This window comes from Hypanus sabinus, chromosome 7, assembly GCF_030144855.1.
Source record: "Hypanus sabinus isolate sHypSab1 chromosome 7, sHypSab1.hap1, whole genome shotgun sequence".
NCBI classification, from domain to species: domain Eukaryota; kingdom Metazoa; phylum Chordata; class Chondrichthyes; order Myliobatiformes; family Dasyatidae; genus Hypanus; species Hypanus sabinus.
In genome coordinates, this window is record NC_082712.1 from 35,135,317 (window position 1) to 35,160,705 (window position 25,389).

General features: G+C 38.5%; 1 protein-coding gene across 3 annotated transcripts in view; it reads right to left on the reverse strand.

Annotated features, from left to right (window-relative positions):
• The window catches only part of tent2 (terminal nucleotidyltransferase 2), a 54,574-nt gene that overhangs the window by 25,293 nt on the left and 3,892 nt on the right, over positions 1–25,389 (reverse strand). For 2 of the 3 annotated variants that reach the window (XR_009513068.1, XM_059974460.1), the window contains exons 2-8: positions 22,120–22,251; positions 20,860–20,973; positions 14,100–14,292; positions 11,704–11,818; positions 3,007–3,098; positions 2,845–2,908; positions 1,767–1,833 (exon numbers count right to left, since the gene is read on the reverse strand). Coding sequence is in view for 1 of the 3 variants with exons in the window: in XM_059974460.1 (XP_059830443.1) it covers positions 1,767–1,833; positions 2,845–2,908; positions 3,007–3,098; positions 11,704–11,818; positions 14,100–14,292; positions 20,860–20,973; positions 22,120–22,214 (740 nt within the window). In the remaining 2 variants the exon portion in view is untranslated. Of the gene's footprint in view, positions 1–1,766; positions 1,834–2,844; positions 2,909–3,006; positions 3,099–11,703; positions 11,819–14,099; positions 14,293–20,859; positions 20,974–22,069; positions 22,252–25,389 lie in introns of those variants that run through there. The other variant, XR_009513069.1, reaches the window with a different exon arrangement.

Consider the following 25,389-nt stretch of genomic DNA (forward strand, 5'->3'; position numbering starts at 1 on the left):
GGTGCAGGAGTAGGCCATTCGGTCCTTCAAGCCAGCACCGCCATTCAATGTGATCATGGCTGATCATCCACAATCAGTACCCCACTCCTGCCTTCTCCCCATATCCCTTGACTCCACTATCTGTAAGAGCTCTAACTCTTTCTTAAAAGCATCCAGAGAATTGGCCTCCACTGCCTTCTGAGGCAGAGCATTCCAAAGATCCACAACTCTCTGCGTGAAAAGGTTTTTCCTGAACCCCATTCTAAATGCCTACCCCTTATTCTTAAACTGTGGCCTCTGGTTCTGGATTCCCCCAACATCAGGAACATGTTTCCTGCCTCTAGTGTGTCCAATCCCTTAATAATCTTATATGTTTCAATCAGTTTCCCTCTCATCCTTCTAAATTCCAGTGTATACAAGCCTAGTCGCTCCAATCTTTCAACATACGACAGTCCCGCCATCCAGGGAATTAACCTCGTGAACCTACGCTGCACTCCCTCAATAGCAAGAATGTTCTTCCTCAAATTTGGAAATTAATTATTTCTTGTGTTGAATTTGATTGTAATTTTCAGGTCAAATCACACTTTTTTGGAAATTCTTTCAGGCATCGTCCATAAGTGATTCATGCTTGATGATGCAACCCCTTATCAGTCACTTAGATTTTTGTAAAGACTCTTAGTTGAGAACTGTTAAAGCCTCAAGATTTACTGCTAATTCTGAAAGCTGCAGGTGAAAAATATTTTGCTTAAACTTACAGTACTGTGCAAAAGTCTTCGGATATATATTAGATATAGATAGCTGGGATGCTCAAGACTTTTGCACAGTACTGTAAATGGCGATGAGATTTATTCCATATAGAGCTCAATGTCTTTTTATGCTTGCTGTTAGAGAGAATTCTGGAGATATGTGAACAGAGCAGATATTAATTCAAAAAACAGCCTTCAGTTCTCAATGTAAACTTGTAAACTGCAAGCAGTAAATTGAAGATACAGTACTGTGCACCATAGCTATAAATATGTGTCTATGACTTATGCACAGAACGGCATTCTAGATTTATGATTAATTTATCATTACACAGCTTTGTACCAATGCAATATCTTTATTGTAATGTTTTGTACTGTTTACATTCTGGGTTTCAGTAATCAAAATTAGTGCTACACTACTAACTAGGGTACAAAACTATCAAGAATCAAGGCAAAAATTACACAATTGTAATGATGTTCTAAACAATGAAATTAAAACACAAAAAGGACTTTTCTCAGCAACTAACCAGTTTTGATATTTTTTTAAAATTCAATAGATTTGACCTTTGACAGGTAGTTTAAAAACAAAATGACAGAATTGTAAATCAATACAAAAGTTAAATGTGGCACAATTCATCATGGTAGTCAGAATACAAAGTAAAGACCGAAAATATCTGCAGTATTTCATTTACAATGGACTGGATCTCCAGGACATTTACAAAGACAGGTGTGTAAAAAGGATCACTGGGGACCCATGTCACCCCAACCACAAACTGTTCCGGCTACTACCATCCGTGAAACGGTACTACAGCATAAAAGCCAGGACCAACAGGCTCCAGGACAGCTTCTTCCACCAGGCCATCAGACTGACTAATTCATGCTGATACAATTGTATTTCTATGTTATACTGACTGTCTTGTTGTACATAGTGATTATTACAAATTACTATAAATTGCAAGTTTAGATGGAGATGTAACAAAGATTTTTACTCCTCAAATACATGAAGAATGTAAGTCAATTCAATAAATCATTCAAATTACCTACCTGACTTTATCCCTGAATTTTACTATTGGCACTTTTGCTCGGATCAGTTGAGGTCTGTCAATGTAAGCTGAAAGGGGAAAAGATTAAAATTTGAGAATATTTATAATTACTGTCAAGTTTTACTATCCAAATACTGATTTCAAGTCTACTTGAGATCAGGCAATTCATCCACAAATCCTCTGACAACTGATGTAAAATAAGAGGGAAGATATCACCATTTGATCCAATGTTCAAAACCACCAATGTTCTAGAACAGCATGTGGTCAATGCTTACCTCCAAACAAAGCATCTAACATCTATTGCCCTTGGCTTAATTACTTTGGGTAGAAATGTGACAAAAGATTATTTAAAATACAAAAAATTTACTGTACAAATTCATATTACATGTCTAATGAAAGGCCACATAAGGAGAAACAGTATTAGTATGAAACAAAATTACAAGTAAAGTCACTTTTATTGTCATTTCAACCATAACTGCTGGTACAGTACATAGTAAAAATGAGACAATGTTTTTCAGGACCATGGTGTTACATGACACAGTACAAAAACTAGACTGAACTAAACAACAACACAGAGAAAGCTACACTAGACTACAGACCTACACAGGACTACATAAATTGCACAAAAACAGTGCAGACATTACAATAAATAATAAACAGGACAATACAGCAAGCTGTCAGTCCAGGCTTCGGGTATTGAGGAGTCTGATAGCTTGGGGGCAAAAACTGTTACGTAGTCTGGCCGTGAGTGCCCGAATGCTTCTGAGCCTTTTCCCAGACAGCAGGAGGGAGAAGAGATTGTATGAGGGGTGCATGGGGTCCTTCATAATGCTGTTTCCTTTGCAGATGCAGCGTGTAGTGTAAATGTCCATGATGGCGGGAAGAGAGACCCCGATAATCTAGTTAGATTAATATTACTTGGAAATGCTAACAGTTATACGGGTCATTCAGTCCAAACAGCCCATTTTTGCTATAATTGTCTCTGCTCTTTTCCTCAACCCAATCTAACAAGCCCATTTTTCAAGGTTTGATATTCTATTCATTGCAACATAAGCATTACATCTTCATAATTGACTTACAGAGTCTGTACAAAAGTTGTTGGATTAAACTGAGTATATGACATGCTTCACTCCTTTGGTTCATCTGTAATATAAAAAGGTACACCTTTCAATATAGCAAGTGGCTATATAAAATAATTGACTAAAAAGTGAGGCTAAAACTAAACCATTAAGCCAACTTACTGGCACTTCCTTCAACACAAGGCACAGGTCTGCATCACTGTATCGAGTACCAAAGCCATTCAGTGATGAACCAACCAAGTACAACTTTGTCTCTGTGATGAGGAAAAGAGAGATAAAATTAGAAAACTCAACCATGGAAAGGTACACAACTTTTTTAGTTTGATATTATTCAATTCTTTTATGCTTTCCATTTTCAGTAATACTCACTAAATCAAAAAGTTAAAGTGCAATGCTCATTCGCATTAAATGTGAAAAGATTATATACTGGTTATAAAGTATTAGACCATAAGACATAGGAATAGAATTAGGCCATCTGACCCATCAAATCTGCTCTGCCATTCAATCATGGCTGATCCTTTATTTCTATCTCCTCCTCAACCCCAGTTCCCGGCCTTCTCCCCGTAACCTTTGCTGCCATGTCCTATCAAGAACCTATCAATCACTGCCTTAAATACACCCAACAACCTGGCCTCCACAGCTGCATGTGGCAACAAACTCCACAAATTCACCACCCTTTTGCTAAAGAAATTTCTCCGCATCTCTGTTTTGAAAGGCTGCCCCTCTAACCTGAAGCTATGCCCTCTTGTCCTAGACTCTCCCACCATGGGAGACGTCCTTTCCACATCTATTCTGTCTACGTCTTTCAACATTTGAAAGGTTTCAATGATATCCCCCCCTCATCCTTCTGAATTCCTGCAAGTACAGACCCAGAGCCATCAAACGTTCCTCGTATGATAACCCTTTCATTCCTGGAATCATCCTTGTGACCCTCCTCTGGACCCTCTCCAATGACAGCACATCTTTTTTGAGATGAGGGGCCCAGAACTGTTCACAATACTTAAGGCAAGGCCTAACCAGTGCCTTATAAAGCCTCAGCATCACATCCTTGCTCTTGTATTCTAGACCTCTTGAAATGAATGCTAACATGGCATTTGCCTTCTTCACCAATGACTCAACCTGCAAGTTAACTTTCAGTGTGTTCTGCATAAGGACTCCCAACTCCCTCTGCATCTCAGATTCCTGGATTTTCTCCCCGTTTAGAAAACAGTCCACGCATTTATTTCTACTTCCAAAGTGTATGACCATGCATTTTCCGACATTGTATTTCATTTGCCACTTTCTTGCCCATTCTCCTAATCTGTCCAAATCCTTCTGCATCCTACCTGTTTCCTCAACACTACCTGCCCCTCCACCAATCTTTGTATCATCCACAAACGTGGCAAGAAAGCTAGCTATTCCATCATCTAAATCATTTATATACATCATAAGAAGTGGTCCCAATACCGACCCCTGCGGAGCACCACTAGTCACTGGCAGCCAACTAGAAATGGATCCTTTTATTCCCACTCGCTGCCTCCTACCAATCAATTCTCTAACTATGATAGCAACTTTCCTGTAATACCATGTAATACTTGGTAAGCAGCCTCATGTGTGGCACCTTGTCAGAGGTGTTCTGAAAGTCCAATATACAACATTGACTGCATCCCCTTTATCTATCCTGCTTGCAATCTCCTCAAAGAATTCCAACAGGTTTGTCAGGCAGGATTTTCCCTGAAGGAAACCATGCTGACTTTATCCTATCTTGTTCTGTGTCACCAAGTACTCCATCACTATGCCAAAGTTCAATGATTTTTGAAAGATCATTTCTAGTGCCACCACAATCTCTAGTGCTACCTCTTTCAGAACCCTTGGGTGCAGTTCCTCTAGTCTGGGTGACTTATGTACCTTGAGGTCTTTCAGCTTTTTGAGCACCTTCTCTCTTGTAACAGTAACTGCACCCACTTCTCCTCCTTCACACACAACATCAGTCATACTGCTAGTGTCTTCCACGGTGAAGACTGATGCAAAATACTCATTTAGTTCAGCTATCTCCTTGTCCCCTGCTATTATTTTTTCTGCCTCATTTTCTAGCGATGCTGTATCCACTCTCATTTCTTTTATTTTTAACATAGTTGGAAAAAAAACTTTTACTATCCACTTTGATATTATTTGCTAGCTTGCTTTCATATTTCATCTTTTCCCTTCTAATGACTTTTCTAGTTGCTCTCTGCAGGTTTTTGAAAATTTCCCCTATCTTCCCACTAATTTTTGCTTTGTTGCATCCCTTTCTTTTGCTTTTACCATAACTTTGACTTCCTTTGTCAGCTATGGTTATACTATTTTACCATTTGAGTACTTCTTCCTTTTTGGAATACACATGTCCTACACCTTCCTCATTTTTCCCAGAAACACACGCCATTGCTGCTCTGCTGACATCCCTGCACCATCTCCTTCCAATTTACTTTGGCCAACTCCTCTCTCATACCACTAATTTCCATTACTCCACTGAAATATTGCTACATCAGACTTTACTTTCTCCCTATCAAATTTCAAGTTGAACACAATCATATTGTGATCACTGGTTCATAAGGGTTCTTTTATCTTAAGTTCCCTAACTGCCTCCGGTTCATTACATAACACCCATCAGTTTAGCTGATCCCCTCATAGGCTCAACGACAAAATGCTCTGGAAAGCTATCTCAGGCATTCAACAAACTCACTCTCGAGATCCATTATCAACCTGATTTTCCCCAATCGACCTGCATGTTAAAATCTCCCATGACCACCATTACATTGCCCTTTTGACACATCTTTTCTATTTCCTGTTACAACCTGTGGTCTACCTCCCAGCCACTATTGGGAGGCCTGTATATAACTGCCATCAATGTTCTTTTACCCTTGCAGTTTCTTAATTCAACCTACAAGGATTCAACACCTTCAAATCCTATGTCATATCTTTAACATCCTTAGTTTACATTAATGACTAAAAAGGAACATAGTACAAAAGATACTGCAGCAGCAGGAAAACTGAAATAAGTGTTCAGATGAAAGATATCCATCCTTAAAATTATGCTTGCTTAAAGGCAGCACTGTAGTATACGCCATCTTTTAACAACATGCAGCTAAAAGGGTAGAAGTCTCAGTGTAATGCAGCATAAAGCAATAACTTAAAATACAGTGGCATGCAAAAATTTGGGCACCCCTGGTCAAAATTTCTGTTACTGTGAATAGCTAAGCGAGTAAACGATTACCTGATTCCCAAAAGGCATAATGTTAAAGGCGACACATTTCTCCAAAATTTTAAGCAAGATTATTTTTTTATTTCCATCTTTTAGTTTCAAATTAACAAAAAAGGAAAAGGGCCCAAAGCAAAAGTTTGGGGACCCTGTATGGTCAGTACTTAGTAACACCCCCTTTGGCAAGTATCACAGCTTGCAAACTCTTTCTGCAGCCAGCTAAAAGTCTTTCAATTCTTGTTTGGGGGATTTTCACCCATTCTTCGTAAAAGGCTTCTAGTTCTGTGAGATTCTTGGGTCATCTTGCACGCACTGCTCTTTTGAGGTCTATCCAGATTTTTGATGATGTTTAGGTTGGGGGACTGTGAGGGCCACGGCAAAACCTTCAGCTTGCACCTCCTGAAGTAGTCCATTGTGAATTTTGAGGTGTGTTTAGGATCATTATCCTGTTGTAGAAGCCATCCTCTTTTCATCTTCAGCTTTTCTTTTAATATAAAACAGACAGGGTGATATTTGCTGGTATTTAATTGAATTTATTCTTCCCTCTACCAGTGAAATGTTCCCTGTGCCACTGGCTGCAACACAAGCCCAAAAGCATGATCGATTCTCCCCTGTGCTTAACAGTTGAAGAGGTGTTCTTTTCATGAAATTGGAGGTTTTTCTCCAAACATACCTTTGCTCACTGCGGCCAAAAAGTTCTATTTTAACTTCATCAGTCCATAGGACTTGATTCCAAAGTGCAAAAGGCTTGTTTAGATGTTCCTTTGCAAACTTCTGATGCTGAATTTTGAGGTGAGGACGCAGGAAAGGTTTTCTTCTGATGACTCTTCCATGAAGGTCATATTTGTGCAGGTGTCGCTGCACAGTAGCCAGTGCACCACCACTCCAGAGTCTGCTATATCTTCCTGAAGGTCTTTTGCAGTCAAACGGGGGTTTTGATTTACCTTTCTAGCAATCCTACGAGCAGTTCTCTTGGGAAGTTTTCTTGGCCTTCCAGACCTCAACTTGACCTCCACCGTTCCTGTTAACTGCCATTTCTTAATTACATTACAAACTGAGGAAACAGTTACCTGAAAAAGCTTTGCTATCTTCTTATAGCCTTCTGCTGCTTTGTGGGCATCATTTATTTTAATTTTCAGAGTGCTAGGCAGCTGCTTAGAGGAGCCCATGGCTGCTGATTGTTGGGACAAGGTTTGAGGAGTCAGGATATTTATCAAGCTTTGAAATTTGCATCACCTGGCCTTTCCTAACGATGACTGTGAACAAGCCATAGCTCTAACAAGCTAATTAAGGTCTGAGATCTTGGTAAAAGTTATCTGAGAGCTCAAATCTCTTGGGGTGGCCAAACTTTCACATGCTTCTTCTTTCCTTTCTTTCCCACTCTAAAATTGTACAAAACAAATACACTAATCTTGCTTAAAATGTTGAAAAGAATGTTTCATCTTTTAACCTTATGACTTTTGGAAATCAGTTCATCTTCTGCTCACGTAACTATTCACAGTAACAGAAATTTTGACCGGGGTGCCCAAACTTTTGCATGCCACTGTAAATTGTCAAGGACACAAATGCACCAGTATTACATGACAACTTTCATGGCAACAGTAACCATCCCATTAAACACTGAAAAGTTTTCACATGCCCTGAAACACGATGCACCCAAAGTGCACTAATAATTGATGTCTTAAAGCTTTATTTTCATATTTTAATTAAGGAATAGAGGGTCCAAGCACACTTCCTTATGCCCAGTACTGACTTCCACTGCTTCTACATTCAAGGACTTGGCAGAAAAATCCAAACTTAAATATGCATGGGTAACTGGATTATTTTCACTTAAACTTCCAGATTAACACAGCACCTGAAATTCTATCCTGTGATTAACAGCAAATAAAAGACCAAAAATTCAACATCATAATAATGCCATAAAACTGTCAGTTAATTTCACATAACCAGCTATCATTAATACAACCAAAATCACTGCAATTTCTTCTGACTACACATAAATAACATAATAATAGGAATACAGCTATTACATTGATTACATCCTTCTGTTCAAGGATGAAATAAACATCAGTTACTTGAAATGATAGGTTAAATTAATAGTTACATTTCCAACAAATGGACAAAAAAATCAGATTTATTATTTATTGGCAATAGAACAGTTTTATTTCAAAAATAATTTATTTTACTGAATCAAATGGAAGGATTTGGAATGCACTCTCTGATCAGTTGGATACAAACTAATGGCATTACTGAAAATTAGATCAATATCTCAAGGGAAGGAAAATGAGTGTTATGGAGAAAATAACGAGGAGTGGGACAAAATGGACTGTCTTTCAAAATGCCAGAGTCTGAGTAGAACAAATTACCCTCTCAGTAATGAAGTATTCATTGACTCTATAAGTTAAACAAGTCTGAACAAATTATTCTTGGGTAGACCTCTTATGCAATGAAGATGAACTCTTCACAAGCAAAAAAAAATCTGCAGATGCTGAAAATCCAAGCAACACACACAAAATGCTGGAGGAACTCATCTATGGAAAAGAGTACAGTCGATGTTTCGGGCCGAGACCCTTCATCGGGAAAGATGAACTCTTCATCTCTCAATCTATCTTCCCATAGCTCTTGCAGGTTATATACTTTCGCATGAAATTATCCATCTAGAAAGCATGCAAACAAGAGCTTTTGAATGCATCTCAGTACATGTAACAATAATAAATCAATTATCAATTACACTTTCTACACCCTTGGAAAGCTCTTGGCTGGAAGGTTGTAAACATGGGCATTCTACATGATCTTCAGTACTCAGTGTTTTCCAATTGAGCATAAATGCAGCTTAAGATCAAGAAGAACTGTCTTCCAACAGAGACATTTTTCTTTCAAACCAATAGACCAAAATTTGAAGGGCGGGGGCAGGGAAGGAGGAACATCCAAGGGGTGACATTTGATAAAAGTCCAAGCCAAATTGCAAATCTCTTTAGTGTGAAAGATCAATCTTTAACAGCTCTTCCAATGTCATTAAACAAGAAATAAAAACAAAAATTACTGAAAACACTGTGGTCAGGCAGCATCTGTGGATAAACCAAATGATTTATTTCATGCCAATAAAACATCAGAATTTACTGATGAAACTTACTTAGCACTTACTTAGAAACTTAGTAAGAAACTGCTTACTTTTCAAAAACGTTTCATTGATCTGATGAATTATCCAAGCTTTTTGAATAATTTTATTATGCTTGGTAATTTGCTTTTAATATTATTATTTTTTTAAGATACAGTGCAGAACAGGCCTTTCTGGCCCAACTAGCAGCTCTGCCCAACAACCCACCTACTTAATGCTAGCCTAATCACAGGACAACCTCCATGGATTGTCACCTTGTCATGGTGGAGAAGCTTGTGTGGTCCTGAGATCTGAAGAGCGATGTCATCTGGAGCTATACTCCTGATAGGGTGAGCCATGGCAGTAAGGTCGAGGGTGAGGTCCCTGACGAAGAACAATCCAACCAAGACCTCAACGGTGGAACAGGCGGGCAAAGTTATTTTGAACTCAACGGATGTGAAGGCGGATGAAGGCTGCAACAAATCCATCAGCTGCAATCGTCATGGTTTCCATGCCATTGGAATAGGTTGATTTGTGAAGTACCGTGTGCTTCTTGGAGTGCAACATCAAGTACATGTTAAACAAATACATGCAGAGGCATCTTCACTCTGTGGAAATGGAACGAGACCATCATCCTCGACCTTGAGGGATAGCCACGACGACGAATCACAGGACAATTTACAATGACCAACTAACCTACTAGCTAGTACGTCTTTGGACTGTGGGAGGAAACTGGAGCACCTGAAGGTAACCCAGATGGTCATGGGGAGAACCTACAAACTCCTTACTAATGGAGCAGGAATTGGAATCCGACGTCCAGAGCTGTAATAGCATTGTGCTAATTACTATGCCTTTGTGGCACCCCAAGTATTCAAGGTACACCCTCAATAAGGGGAAAAAATCTAATTCCAAATTAACAAGATAAATTGGAGAATATGACTCATTACATAATGAAAATTTATAGCTGAACATATTAAAACTCAAAACTGTAAAGAGCAAAATTAAAAGCAAGTTTTATCAGTTTAAGTACCCAAGGTTCATAAGAGCTAAACTATTAGTAATGCAATTCCTTCAACACCAAGCTTAAAGTCAAAGCCTCATTTCAATGGCTCACAGACATTCCAGAGAAGATGCTCAACCAAGACTGTATGTCATCTTGGGTAAAGAACCTATGAAGCAATTTAGAAGATGAGCAGAGAGATACTGTATCTACAGTATTTATCCTTCAAACCAACATCACAGACATCCTAGCTATCTGTGGGATCTTGCTGTGTAAAGTGAATGCCACTTTTCCTATTCTACAGCAGTTATATCATAAAGTACTTCACTGGAGAGAGAACACTGAGACTTTGAAACAAATTTACAAATGTCATTTTTTTCAGAAAAGTAGTGGTTTAGTATATTAATTCTTGTTCTTAACTTTTTTCTCCTTTTTATGTTCACAGGACATGTACATCATTGGCAATATCAGATTATGTGTAGGTGTGATTGCCTTAGTGAAGCAGATGTGCTTTTACAGCAGTTCAGTGTTGTAAAATGGCTACTGCTGGTGAAGTAGATCTTTTCAGTTCTGTTTTGAAAACTTAGTTACTTAAACATAAATTCCACATTTGCTATGATTGGATTTAAATTTTGACCTTTAAAAGAATGATCAGAAATCTGTTACTCTCATAATTTAAACATTACACTAGCATATAGTATAGTCAAGTAACTAAGCACTTTTATTCAACTTTGAGGGATATTGTTCAGAAATTACCCTTTTAAAGAAAAAAAATTGCTTTGGTTAAAAGTTGAAAACCACAACATAGAAGTTTTAATTATAGTAATTTACCTATTAATGAGAACACAATGAGCTGAAACTGAATTCCCCAAAATTAATTTTTGATCAAATCATTTGAATTCTGAAACAGGAATCCAATCTGCAGACTTCCATCTGAAACAGGTGCAGATTAAGGAACCTGAGCAAACTGTTCACCTCAGATGTGCTAGTCATTTAAGTAGTACTTGAACACCAAATCCCTTTGATGTAGAATCATACACTGTTTTTAAATAGTTTCCTGGGTCTCAGGAATCCAGCAGGTAAAAGGAGGAGAGAAGACCCAAATAAATGAAGTAATTTGCTTTTAAGCTACTGATCAGCCAGGAGAAAAAGGGACACTTCCACTAGACTGCAAAGCTACCCAACAAGATCCCTGCATTGCCCAAACATCATCCAGTGAGTGGTTCACTCCCTGAATGAAACACAACACCTTACTAACCAACCCCATGCCACTACCCAATTACTGTTGCTTTCCTCTTAGCTAATACATATTCAAACTCTGCTTCAATCTTACTAGATCCAACTACTCTTAAAGTCAGCGTGTTAGACTTCCTCCCCAAAATGGTCCTTACCCAATCAACCTGACTACAAATAGTAAAGTAGAAGTTGCAGAATGCATCATTGTTTCCTAATCTCATAATCTGGGCTCCCAACCATAAAACAGCACTCTTTACAGTTCACTTAGAAAACCCTGTCAATGAACCAACAGCCAGAAATTTAACTTACGTGGAAAAATTCGCTGGATTTCTCTCTGGATTTGAGTTCTGCATAGATCCTTTTTTTCCAGATCAATCGACTGTTGTTGGCAATTACAGAAGAGATCCAAAATTTGTTGACTCAACTGCAAAAAAACCTCAAAATATTGAATCTCATCTCCAAATAACCACAATTACATTTAACTTAAAAATGCAATTTGTTGCAAAGATTTTCTCTTGAATCATTTGTTAAACTGTAAATAATCTACCATAGTAATTAGAGATTCTTTAACTGTGCTTATAAATATTCTCTGGAACTTTTCAAATAGTCAACATTACTAAAACAAAATGATAGATTTTAAATTTCTAGTCAACTCTAAACTTAACAAAATAATTGATTTGAAAATTAAAGATAATTGGAAGCATTTGCAGAAATGCAAAGATATCCAATAAAATGCAAGAGGATACTGGAAAAACTCAGCAAGTCAGATGGCAGCTATGGAACGGATAAAGAGTCAACTGACCTGATTAGGGTCACGGCCCAAAATGTTAACTCTTTATTCCTTTTCATAGACGCAGCCTGACGTGCTAAGTATATTCAAAAGAAACAGCTTTCTGATTAAAATTTAAATTGTTACTTATAAATGATATCACCACTTTTCTCTTTACAGATACCAATCTAAGATTCTGTTATTTCCTCATATCTACATCTTTTGGTACAGTCAATCACTGTACCAAAGTGACCCTAACCAAAGTTGCTAATCATTATCTGCTTATAGTCATGATACATTATCATTCCACAGTGGTCTAGTGGTTGGCACAACGCTTTACAGGACAGACAACTGGGGTTCAATTCCTGCCACTGCTGGTAAGAAGTTTGTACGTTCTCCTCATGATCATGTGTGTTTTGTCTGGGTGCTCCGGTTCCCTCCCACAGTCTAAAGACATAATGGTTAATAGGTTAATTGATTATTATAAATTGTCCCGTGACTAGGCTAGGTTTAAATCAGGGGAATTGTTGGGTGGTGCTGTTCGAAGGGTCAGAAGGGCTATTCTGCACTGTATCTCAATAACTAAATAAATGTTTCTCATCCTCTTGGTTATAACTGTCTTTCTCACCTTTATCCAATAACTGTATACTGTCACCAGCTGCATTTTCAATTACATTCACTTGATTACCATCTGTGTCCTTACGACATACAATCTGAAATTTTAATTCCACATCCACTACACACAAAGAATCTTTAGTCCTAAAAACATGACTGGACCCTACCCCATCTCATCCTACCTGTTACGAATGGTGTGGTTTTCAGTAACATTATCCAATTATAATGCTGTTTTTAATAAGACAAAATAAACTTAGTACATTGACATCTAGAAAAGAGCTTGAGAATTTTTCAGTTAAAATGCAACATAGATGTCAAGAAAAATGGGTATTAAAAATGTAGTTGTTTAAAAATGACACAGCAATCAACCCATTTTAACAAGAACAAGAGATACCACCAGGTTTTGGCCAAAAGTAGAGGCCAATGTGGCAGTTAATAAAGAAGCATTCGTGAAAACAAAATGAAAACTTAAGGCAGTTACAAATGAAAGTCTTATAAACATTACAGGAATACATTTTTGGACCTGCAACTTCAAGCATTATCCCTCTATTAACAACTCTCAATACAGCTTTTGTCTCCAATAACTTCTTGGTTGATTGTCAAATAAAAATAAATCCCATTTTAATCTCTCTGTTACCACCTTCCTGCATCATTCCAATAAAACTCGATGCAAGCTCAAGGAACATAATCTCTCAGTAAGACCTTCTGGACTCATCAATTCCAGATTTCTAGTCTGCTTTTTGCATTTGCACTCAAACAAGAGATTCTGCAGATGCTGGAAATCCAGAGCACGAATTTCTCAATGTTGCTCCATTTACACCTCCTGTCTTTTGAATAAAGAAACCATTTCTTATCTACACCATCATCTCTGCTGTCATTTAATGTCTTCCACCCTATACTGGAATTTCTAATTGTTCTTTCCTTTCATCTTTCTCTGTACTTCAACACTTGATTAAAATCTTTTTTGTTCTTATGAAAAATCAATTATCTGAAACATTAAATCTGAATTTCTCTCCTGAAAAACCGATGTCTAACTTGAATATTTTTTAAAATGTTTTTATCATTTTTAGAGTACAATGAAGAGATTAGAATAAATCTGGCTCCAATCTAACCTACAGCTATTCAAATATAATTTTGTTTACCAGATACACCCTCCATAAAAATCAGATTTCCTGTGCAAGCAAGGTTGCCTTTTTTAAAAAAAAAATCAGACTGTAAAATGGAATTTTCCAAAATATGTTAATGCCTTCCAGTCAATTCTAGCGCATCTTCTTCAGTATTGAGTAGCATGTTACTATGATATTTATAACTGAATCAATACCTTATCTCCAGTCCCTTTAAGTGAATTTTGTGGAAACTCAGCAAGTGGAAGTAGAGCTGATATTCCAAGTGAAGGTACAGAATTCCTGTGGTCAACTAGAAAAGGCACTGATCTGCCAGATGGTTGAGAAGATGGTGACTGAAACCGTTGGCGCTTAACTTCATAAGGACTGCTCTGGTCATCATTTCTTCGCCTGTAATTCATATTAGATTTCTTGTGCATTAGATTATTAGACATTTAAAATTAAATCCATATCTCTGAAGTTCACAAATTCACTAGTATTGACAGGAAAGCCAGAAACTTACTATTTCAGATGTATAAATATAACTTGAAGCCAGTGAGCAATGTTTGACAAGGTGTTGCAAATAAAGCTGCTAAACAAGATAAGAGGCGATAGCATTACAGGAAGAATATTAGCAGAATATTAGAAATATTAAAATAATGTCTAATTGGCAGGAGGGATAGAGTGAGAATAAAGGGGGCCTTTTCTGGTTAGCTGCTGGTGACAAGTGGTGTTCTACAAGAGTCAGTGTTGGGAGCACTTCTTTTCACATTATAGAGTACATCAATGATTTGGATGATGGAAGTGGTGGCTGTGGCCAAGTTTATGGACAGTACAATGATATTGATAGGCAGAGGGGCAAGTTGTGTTGAGGAAGCAGAGGCTACAGGACAACTTAGATTAGGAGAATGGGCAAAGTGGCAGCAGATGGAACACAGTGTCAGGAAGTGCATGGTCATGCACTTTGGCAGAAGGAATAAAAGTGTAAGTGATTTTCTAAAAAGATTGAAAATTCAGAAATCAGAGGTACAAAGGGATTTCGGAGTTCTAATGCAGGATTCACTAAAGTTAACTTGCAGGTTGAGTTGGTGATAAAAAAGGCAAATGCAATGTTAGAATTCATTTCAAAAGGACTAGAATATAAAACCAAGGTATGATGTTGAGGCTTTATAAGGTATCGGTCAGACCGCATTTGAAGCATTGTGAGCAGTTTTGGACCCCTTATCGAAGATAGGATGCACGGGTATTGGGAAAAGGTCTAGTGAAGATTTACAAGAATAATCCCAGGAATTAAAAGGTTAATGTATGAGGAGCATTTGAAGGCTCTGGGGCTTGAAACCTATCAAATATTGGAAGGTCTAGATAAAGTGAATGTAGAGAAGATATTTCCTATAGTGGGAGAGTCCAGGACTAAAGGGCACAGCCTCAGAATATTAGGGCTTCAGATCAGGAGGAATTCCTTTAGCCAAATGGTGGTGAATCTGTGGAATTCATTGCTACATACAGCTGTTGACCAAAGTCATTGGGCATACAGTGAATTCCAAGTAATTGGGATACATTGGGCCTAGTATATTTTGGCTCAATTAAGCAGCTGTCCCAATTAGCTGGTTTCATGGAAATAGTTAAAAAGGTATATAAAATGACAAACCACCATTTAACTGAGTAACAATTTGTCTTTAAATGAAATACAGAATTAGAACACTACTACAGTACTATAAAACTGTGTGTTAGTTCTCAATAGTTATCCACAAAGGAATTCATCTGCTATGTTCTTTTGACTGACTGTAAGTGAACAAAATCAGTGCAAACATCTAGTGCAGATAATGGACTGCCTTCATACAATGCTTTTAAAGACTGTATCCTCCAATCTTCATTTTATTGTAACATTCAAGATGATTCTCATTACCTCCACAATTTCTACCTCATTGAAGTGGTGAAATTGTTTTATTTTCACTCCCAGCCATTTTTGGCATCTCCATGCCTGAATGCTTTAAACAGCGGTGAGCAAAATAGTTCCAAATTGTCATAACTGCTTACTTCTCACTAACTAGCAGTGACAAAAATCACTGCTTTTTGAACACAAACACACACAGCTAACACTATTTAAAAGCTGATCGCTCTCAGCCTGGTGTGGTGTCTAACAGCCACACAAGTGACCGCAACAAATGTTAGGCAGAAACTGTTTGACATGTCTCCTGCCCCAATTAAGCTATTTTCTTAATTTAGATTCTGTTCTTTAGTTGTCCCAAATAAATAGCTCCAATTAACAAGAATATTTAAAGTGGAGTTTTGATAGGTTCTTGATTAGAAGGCAGAAGAATGGTGGTTGAAGAGGATGATAAAACAACCATGATGGAATGGCATAACAGACTTGATGGGCTAAATGCTCTATGTCTTCTGTTAATGCTCCATTGTGTTTATCATCAGTTTGAACACTGGATTTGAGCACAAGAAATTTATCAAGTTTGTTTCCTTTTTACACTACTGGAAGTTACAGCACGTACTGCAAAGTACTGTAACGGTAGCATACAAGCTGTTTGCAAAGAGTAGCCTTAATAGAACATAACAAACCCTGATACAACACTGGCCCATATCCCAACTCTTTGCTAGTGCTCCTTGAAGTTGCCAACAATTCATCATTTGCCTCACTTGGCTGGTAACAGATGTGTATAATAGAAAACAATCTAATTTGTAATATTTTAAAAGCAGATACTCAATAAAGTGAAAAGCTGGGCACAGAAATCAGATTTTATTTTATATTTGGATTATCATTTATGTGCAATTTGATAAAGAAAAAAATCAGCGACATCTAATTTCCAGCTATTAGTCCATTTGATTTTATTTCAAGAGCACATCCATATACATCATAAAACAACAGTCTCTATCTCTACCAACTTTTAGTGAGTTCAAGGCCATTGTGCACTAGATGATTTTTTCCCCTCTCTACCCCTCTTTAATCCCTTAAAGAAATTTATAACTGAAATTCCAAGATGGTGGCGCGACACAGCTTGCAGTTGCTACTCTGGAGCTAATTATCTGTTATTTGTGAAGTGGGGTGCCGTGTGCAATCATAATCGATTGAAAACAGACGTGGGAGCACGGAGGAACATTGGGAAATCTCCAGGAAGACCTTCTTCATTGCTGCTGCTGCGAGGTCCAGAGGATGGTGCTTGGAGAAGCTGTGCCGGAGGGGATGGTCAGAGGCTCGGAGGTTCGAGGGACTCGGAGTCCGCTGCGATCAGGTCTCTTTCGGTGTGTGCTGCGTCTGCAAGGCTGAGTCGGGCGACGCCATAGCGGGGGTATTCCCTTCTGCCACCGGCATGGGATGGCGAGTCTGTCGGGACCCTGGGGACTTGTGGAAACTGTGTGGTGATTTCTTTTGAACTTAATAGTCCTTTAACATCTTTGGACGTTTTTTTTTATCAATTATGCTATTGTTTGCACTGTTGTAACTATATGTTGTAACTATGTGGTTTTGTGCAGGTCTTGTAGCTTTAGTTTTTGGTCTTGTTTGTCTGGTGGATTTGGAGCTCCTTTCCGGGGAACGTGCTAAGACGGTAGTGCGATATTAATACGCAGCAGCCTCTTCGGACTCTGGATTGGGGATTGCCAAACGTTATGTGGATTTTCTAGTGTAGTCTGTTTTGTCTTATGCTTTTGTGATATCATTCCGGAGGAATGTTGTCTCATTATTTAACTGCATTGCATTTGTGGTTTCTAAGTGACAATAAACTTAATCTGAATCTTATCTAGTCATCCCTCATGGGAAATCATTAATGGCTTTGAGTGTGGAAAATTATGTCTCACAAATTTGGTTGAGTTTTTTTTTTGTTAATTGAAGAGGTGACCAATAGGATTTACAAGGGCAGGTGGTGGATATCACATGGACATTAGTAAAGTTTTTGATAAGGTCCTACATGGTAGGCTAGAAATTGGATGCAAAATTGACCTGGTGGGTAGGAATCAGAGTGGTAATGCAGTATTGTTTTTCAGATTGGAAGGCTGTGAGCAATGGTAAGCTACAAGAATCACCGCCAAGACCTTTGTTGTTCCTTGCATGTATTGATGATTTGGATGAGTTAACATGACAAGTAGATGACAGAAATTGGTAAGATAGACAATGAAAGATATACTGTAGATCAACTAGCAGGGAAGGGCAGGTGGAATTTAACTCAGATGAATGCAAAGTGATGCATTATGCAAGTTAAACTAGGCCAAGATGTGCATAGTGAATCATCATGCCCCAGAGGTTGTAGTTGAAATGAAAGACCTTGGGATTCAATGACAGAGCTCCCCTGAAAATGGCAAAATGGATAGGCATAGTGGTGGTGAGGAAGATATATAACATGCTCACAGATTGACATTAGGAAAGAAACTGTGATGAGTAGACTGGTAGGACTGAAGGCTAATAAATCCCCGGGTCCAGATGGTCTGCATCCGAGGGTTCTAAAAGAGGTGGCTCAGGAAATTGCGGATGCATTGGTAATCATTTTCCAATGTTCCTTAGATTCAGGATCAGTTCCTGAAGATTGGAGAGTGGCTAATGTTGTCCCACTTTTCAAGAAGGGAGGGAAGGAGAAAACGGAGAACTATCGCCCTGTTAGCCTAACGTCAGTCGTGGGGAAGATGCTTGAGTCCATTATTAAGGACGAAATAGTGGCACATCTAGATGGCAGAAATAGGATTAGGCCGAGCCAGCATGGATTTACCAAGGGCAAATCATGCTTGACTAATCTGTTGGAGTTTTTTGAGGGTGTAACAAGGATGTTAGACGAGGGTAAGCCAGTAGATGTTGTGTACCTAGATTTTCAGAAGGCATTTGATAAGGTGCCACATAGGAGATTGGTGAGTAAAATCAGAGCTCATGGCATTGGGGGCAGGGTTTCAACATGGATAGAAAACTGGTTGGCAGATAGAAAGCAAAGGGTAGCAGTGAATGGGTGTTTCTCAGACTGGCTGGAGGTGACTAGTGGGGTACCACAGGGCTCTGTATTGGGACCACAGCTCTTTACGATTTATGTCAATGATTTAGATGAGGGCATTGAAAACTATATCAGCAAGTTTGCTGACGATACTAGACTGGGTGGCAGTGTGACATGCGAAGAGGACGTTAGGAGAATACAGGGAGACTTGGATAGGCTGAGTGAGTGGGCAGATACTTGGCAGATGTCATTCAATGTCAATAAATGTGAAGTTATCCACTTTGGAAGCTGGAACAAGAGGGCAGAGTATTGTCTGAACGGTGTCGAGTTAGGTAAGGGAGAAATGCAAAGAGACCTAGGGGCACTAGTTCACCAGTCAATGAAGGTGAATGAGCAAGTGCAACAGGCAGTGAAGAGGGCAAATGGAATGTTGGCCTTTGTTACAAGGGGAATTGAATACAAGAGCAAGGATGTTCTTTTGCATTTGTACAGGGCCCTGGTGAGACCATACCTGGAATATTGTGTACAGTTTTGGTCTCCAGATTTAAGGAAGGACATTCTGGCAATTGAGGAAGTGCAGCGTAGATTCACTAGGTTGATTCCTGGGATGGCAGGGCTGTCTTACGCAGAGAGATTGGAGAGATTGGGCTTGTACACGCTGGAATTGAGGAGATTGAGAGGGGATCTGATTGAAACGTTTAAGATAATTAAAGGATTTGATAGGATTGAGGCAGGAAATATGTTCCAGATGTTGGGAGAGTCCAGTACCAGAGGGCATGAATTGAGAATAAGAGGTCAGTTATTTAAAACAGAGTTGAGGAAGAGCTTCTTCTCCCAGAGAGTTGTGGAGGTGTGGAATGCACTGCCTCGGAAGACGGTGGAGGCCAATTCTCTGGATGCTTTCAAGAAGGAGCTGGATAGATATCTGATGGATAGGGGAATCAAGGGATATGGGGACAAGGCAGGGACTGGGTATTGATAGTGAATGATCAGCCATGATCTCAGAATGGCAGTGCAGACTCAAGGGGCCGAATGGTCTACTTCTGCACCTATTGTCTATTGTCTACCTTCATCAGCTAAATCACCGAGTGTAAGAGTTGAGACATCCATCACAGTTGTACAAAATGCTTATTAGGCTGCACTTGGAGTATAGTGCACAGTTCTGGTTGTAAACTATAGGAAATATGTGATTAAGCTAGAGAGGGTGCAGAAAAGATTCACAAGATGGTACCTGGCTTAGAGGGCATGTATTGTCAGAACAAAATTGGATAGGCTGTGTATTTTTTCTGCAGGCTGCCAGATGACATGACAGGATTATATAAAATTATAAGAGAAATATAGTAGATAGGCAAAGTCTGTTTCCATGATAAGAAGATGTAAAACTAGACGGAAAAAAAAGCTCTTCTGTGTAGTCAACTCTATGACTATTATGTTTTCCCTTTTACATAGAGTTGATTTTTAATACAATCAGACAAAAATAGTTTATAGTATTCAAAGTATTTATAGGAAGTACATCAAACTCATTCTGATTACAGATCACTGCCCTGAATTATTAACACTACTTTCTTCATAGGCATTCCCTGAACTGTCAAGTTTTCCCAACATTTTCTAATGCAAATAGTCAAACATGACTTGCCACTCAAAAAAGGCATGATACTTCCTTTAATTCATACCTTTCAAATAGCATTTAATATCATCCCAATAAAACAAAAAATCTGCCATCAAAATCAAGCTGCCCCACTCTTCTTCTCAACATTGTTACCACATTAGCTTTTCTCACATCCTCCAAAACCCAAGGAAAACTGGAACACAATAGAAAATTATATAAAAACATCCACTAATCCTCTTGAAAATACCCCTTGCTGATGCTTCAGCTCCCTTAACATCCAGACTCTGATACATGTTCTCAGGAATTTACCATAATAAATCTACTTCTCTGATCCAACCTCCCCAAAACCTCTCATCTTAAAATTCATCAACCTTTCGAGGGCTGTACTTTTCATTGAGGTACAGTACTTTTAAAAAAATTACAAGATATAGACTGAACAAAACTTACTTCCTGCCATGATTACTGGGCACAGCCAGTGAAAAGTTAGGGCACATATTACTGAAGGGCCACACCCGTGGTGATTGCGGAGCAACGACTCCCGCCAGAATCGTACCGGAAAGGCTGCAAATAAATAAATGTATTTTTAAAATTAGATAAATTACTTGTATTTGTTTACACATTTTAAAAATATATTGAAATCTCGACACTGCACCCAAAAAGTTAAGAGATTTTGATAGAGTAGACATTATGAGAACATATCCCTTTGCCCCGAAGGGCATTTCCAGAACCCATCAATATTAAGGAAGAAAACCATAAGAAAATTCAAAAAACAGAAGTCTTTAGTTGGAAAGTAAAGGGAATTAATCAGCATCTTGCTGTCCTTCGAATGAAGGTTATATTTGCATACAAAGGAGGGAACAAACAGGCATGCTAACAAAGCAAAATAAAGGAAGTTAAAACTCCTACATGAAATGATTTGACTGAATGGCTTATTTCTGTCCTGAACATTCGACTTCTACACAAATTAGAATTGGAATATTAAATGCAACTGCTTTAATCAGAAGTACTTTTAGACTAGCAGAGAATCACACTAGTTAGATTCTTTTTCATAAATCAGAATAATGCTACTATAAATGTGATGGGGAACAACTCAGATCAAGGCAGGAGCTGACTAAATAATCAGTTATTACTCTCAATGCTGAGTTCTAAGGCACACCAGCAATAGCCAACCAAACTGAGGCAGTATTTTCAAAACTGTCCAGGCAATACATGCACTCTCAAAATGAGTCATACTTTATTCAAAATAAAGATCATCCAAATAACTGAACAGGAGTTTGAGCACTCTGCTCACCAACATACTGCGAATTTCAAGCAACACACACAAAATACTGGCGGAACTCAGCAGGCTAGGCAGCATCTATGGGAAAAAAGTACAGTCGACGTTTCAGGCCAAGACATTGCCTGTACTTTTCTCGATAGATGCTGCCTGGCCTGCTGAGTTCCTTCAGCATTTTGTGTTTTTTTTGCTTGGACTTCCAGCATCTGCAGATTCTCTCTCTTTTGCAAATTTCAATATTGATTACCAACAGAACTTGCAGTTTCCAATACAAATTAATGTCACTACCCTAAAGTAATTAAACTCAGGTGGCTTTTCTAATTATTTCATAAGTAAAATACAAAGTAATAATATACGATAAGGGAATTAAAATGTGTGCACCGGCTATCAAAATATGAGAAGATCCATCAGTGGAATCCTGCCGCACTCACGTTGTATTCCTGAAGTTGTGAGCATTGATAAACTGTTGCTGTGAAAAGAGGGCAGGAGAAAAGGGTGGACGACCCAGATTGGAATTAGGGAACATGCTCTTCTTTACTTGAAGTGAACATTTAAATCTTCACCTAGAAAACAAAAGAACAAAACTGCTGAATTCACCACTAATCAAATATCATGCCAAAAAAAGCAAATAAAGGGGATAGAAATGAAAACAAAACAGATTAAAATCACAAGGCAGTAACCCTTAGTTAGGCTCTACTCACTTTTCAGTTATCATCATGTGGCTAAGTACAGCTCAATGCCATATTTAAGTTTGCTGATGACATTGCTGCTGTTGGCTGAATCAAAGGTGGTGATGAATTGGCATATGGAGGGAGACTGAAAATCTGGTTGAGTGGTACCACAACAACCACCTCTGATTCGACGTCAGCAAAAACCAAACAACCCATTATCGACTCCAGCAGCAAGAGGTCAAAGAGCCAGTCCTCAATGGGGGAAATGGAGTAACTTTAAAGTACTTGAGCATTTAGATATCAGAGGGTCTGTCCTGCATCTTGCACGCAAGTGTTATCACAAGACACAGCAGTCCCTCTGCTTGCCTAGAAGTTTGCAGAAATAGATGCACAGTATCCTACCTAGGTGGGTCACGACCTAGTAAGGAAACAACAACGCCCAGGAATTAAAAAGGCGTCAAAAAGTAATAACACAGCACAGTCCATCACAGGCAAAGCCCTCACCACCAATGAATACATTTTCATGGAGCACGGCCACAAGAAAGTAGCATCCATCAAAGCCTCACCACCCAGACCATGCCCTGTTCTTGCTACTACCATCAGGTAGGAGACATAGAAGCCTTAGGATCTACACCACCAAGTTCAGGAACAGTTATTACCCTAAACCAGCAGATTCCTGTAAAGAGTGGATAACTTCAATCACCACTACTTTGAACTGATTCTACAATCTACAAACTCACTTAAGGACTCTTTACATTTCATATTCTCAGTATTTTTTTTATTTACAGTTTCTTCTTCTTTTGCACATAGCTTGTTTGTCCGTCTTTGCCGTTTATGTATAGTTTTCATAAAATTCTATTGTAATTCTTTGTACTAACAAAGATTTGAACTTTATGAGAATATGGTATTTAGTAGGAATTCAAAATAAAACTGATCTCAGAAGTCTGAATTAAGTAGTACTTGGTCAGAAATGTCAAAAGTGTTTGGGAATTAAAACCACAATACAGTATAAAGATTCCAGGAGAAAGACTGCAGTCTGGGAGCGGACAGAACATTGTTTCCCAATGCAAGACAAAAATCTAGATCACAAACCAGATGTATGATTAAGAACATAATAAGAAACACAAGCAGGATTAATCTATTTGCATTTGCTTCTTCATTATGATAATAACTGATCTTTTACCACATTGCCAATTTCCTAGACAAATCCTACATCCTTTGATTCCCAGTCCAAAACTTTGTATTGAAATAAGGGCTACCTAAAAATGACTAGTCACTAATTTCAGCTTGACTTTGAGTTACAAACGAAAACCTATTGGAGCTGACAACAGCCAAACAGGGATGGCTTCAGTTTTGCAAACTGCTAAATTTGATTTATAAGAGATTTAGATCAATAACTTTTCTAAGGGCAAGAAACAGGGGTCAGCAGTAAACTAATGGCACAGAAGTAAAGCAATGGTAAATGGAGAGTTTAATAATGACTTGGGAAAAATGAATTGAACAGATTTCCAAGAGAGAACATTAGAGCAATTGAGAAGCTCATTTCAATTAGGGCAGGGCCCAAATACCATCACAGGCTCTGACAATGAAACATCTCTACCGGATGAGTTCAATGCCTTTTGTGCCCATTTTGAGAAGGCAAACAAGGTTCCAACAAGGTACATCCCCTCATCTCCTGTTGGCTCTGCCCTTACATCTCAGTAGCAAAAATCCAAACTACTTACACAAAGATAAACTCACAGAAAGTATTCAGTCCAAATGGAGTCCCAGTACAGGTCCCAGTACAGTGCAATCAGCTGGCCATCACATTTGCTGATATCTGCCAACCTCTCACTTCAATTATCTATTCTCCCATATGCTTCAATGAAACCTCTATTACTCCAGTCCTTAAGGAGCATTGTGTCCTGTATCAATGACTACCAACCAGTAGCTCTAACATCAACATAATGTGGTCTGAGAGAATGATAACAACCCACACCAATGCCAGACAATGTAGACCCCTTGCACTGTTTATGGAAGAAAAATAAGTCAACAGAAGAAGCCATCTTCCTCACACTACATTCACCTTTGGGATACCTCAACAATATGAGCACAAATGTCAGAATCCATTGAGTACAACTCAGCTTCAACATCATAATACCAAATAAGCTCATCTCTAAACTCTTGCACTTTGCGGTCCCCCACCTGCAACTGACTTTTAGACATCCTGACCAGCAGACATCAGTCACTTAGAATTGATCATAACATTTTATCCACTCTCTCAACACTGATGCACCTCACATTTGCATGCTTAGTCCCCATTCTACTTCCTGTATATCCATGATTGCATGGCTTAATACAGGGCCAACTCAAAATATCTTTAAGTTCATCAATAACATCACTGTCATAGGCTTAATAAACAGTGATAAGACGGCATACAGGAAAGAGATTGTGGAACTTGTAACATTATGTCCAAATAACATCAAGGCTCTTAACACCAGCAGGATGAAAGCGCAAATATAACCCCATCTATTCTCATCAATGAAGCTATAATGATGGTTGGCAGCTTCAAATACTTTGGCATCTACACACACAAAGAATATAAGATCTAGGAACTTGCAAGCCCAGAGAACCAGACTCAAGAACAACTTCTTTCGCACCAGTGCTATAAGACTACTGAATCCATCACTACTTCTATATCCTTTTTACAATGGTGCTACCACATTTTCAGACTCTTAATTCTACCTGTTATTGAATCTATTATTGTCACTTTGGCATTTATTTTGTATCACAACCTTTGCACCACTGTATGGTTTTGCACACATCATTGCATTTATTACTACCAATAATACTATTTACACAGTGAGCTTCACACAAGCAAAGAATTTCAGTGTGCACCCAGTATATGTGGCAATAGACTAAACAATCTGAACCTGGCTAGTTGATATGGTGTATGAAATTTCTAGTGTCTTGCATAAAAGGCATAAGTTCACTTTTTAAATATACAATACAGAGGATGCTTCCCCTCATGGAAAAATCAAGAACCATGGC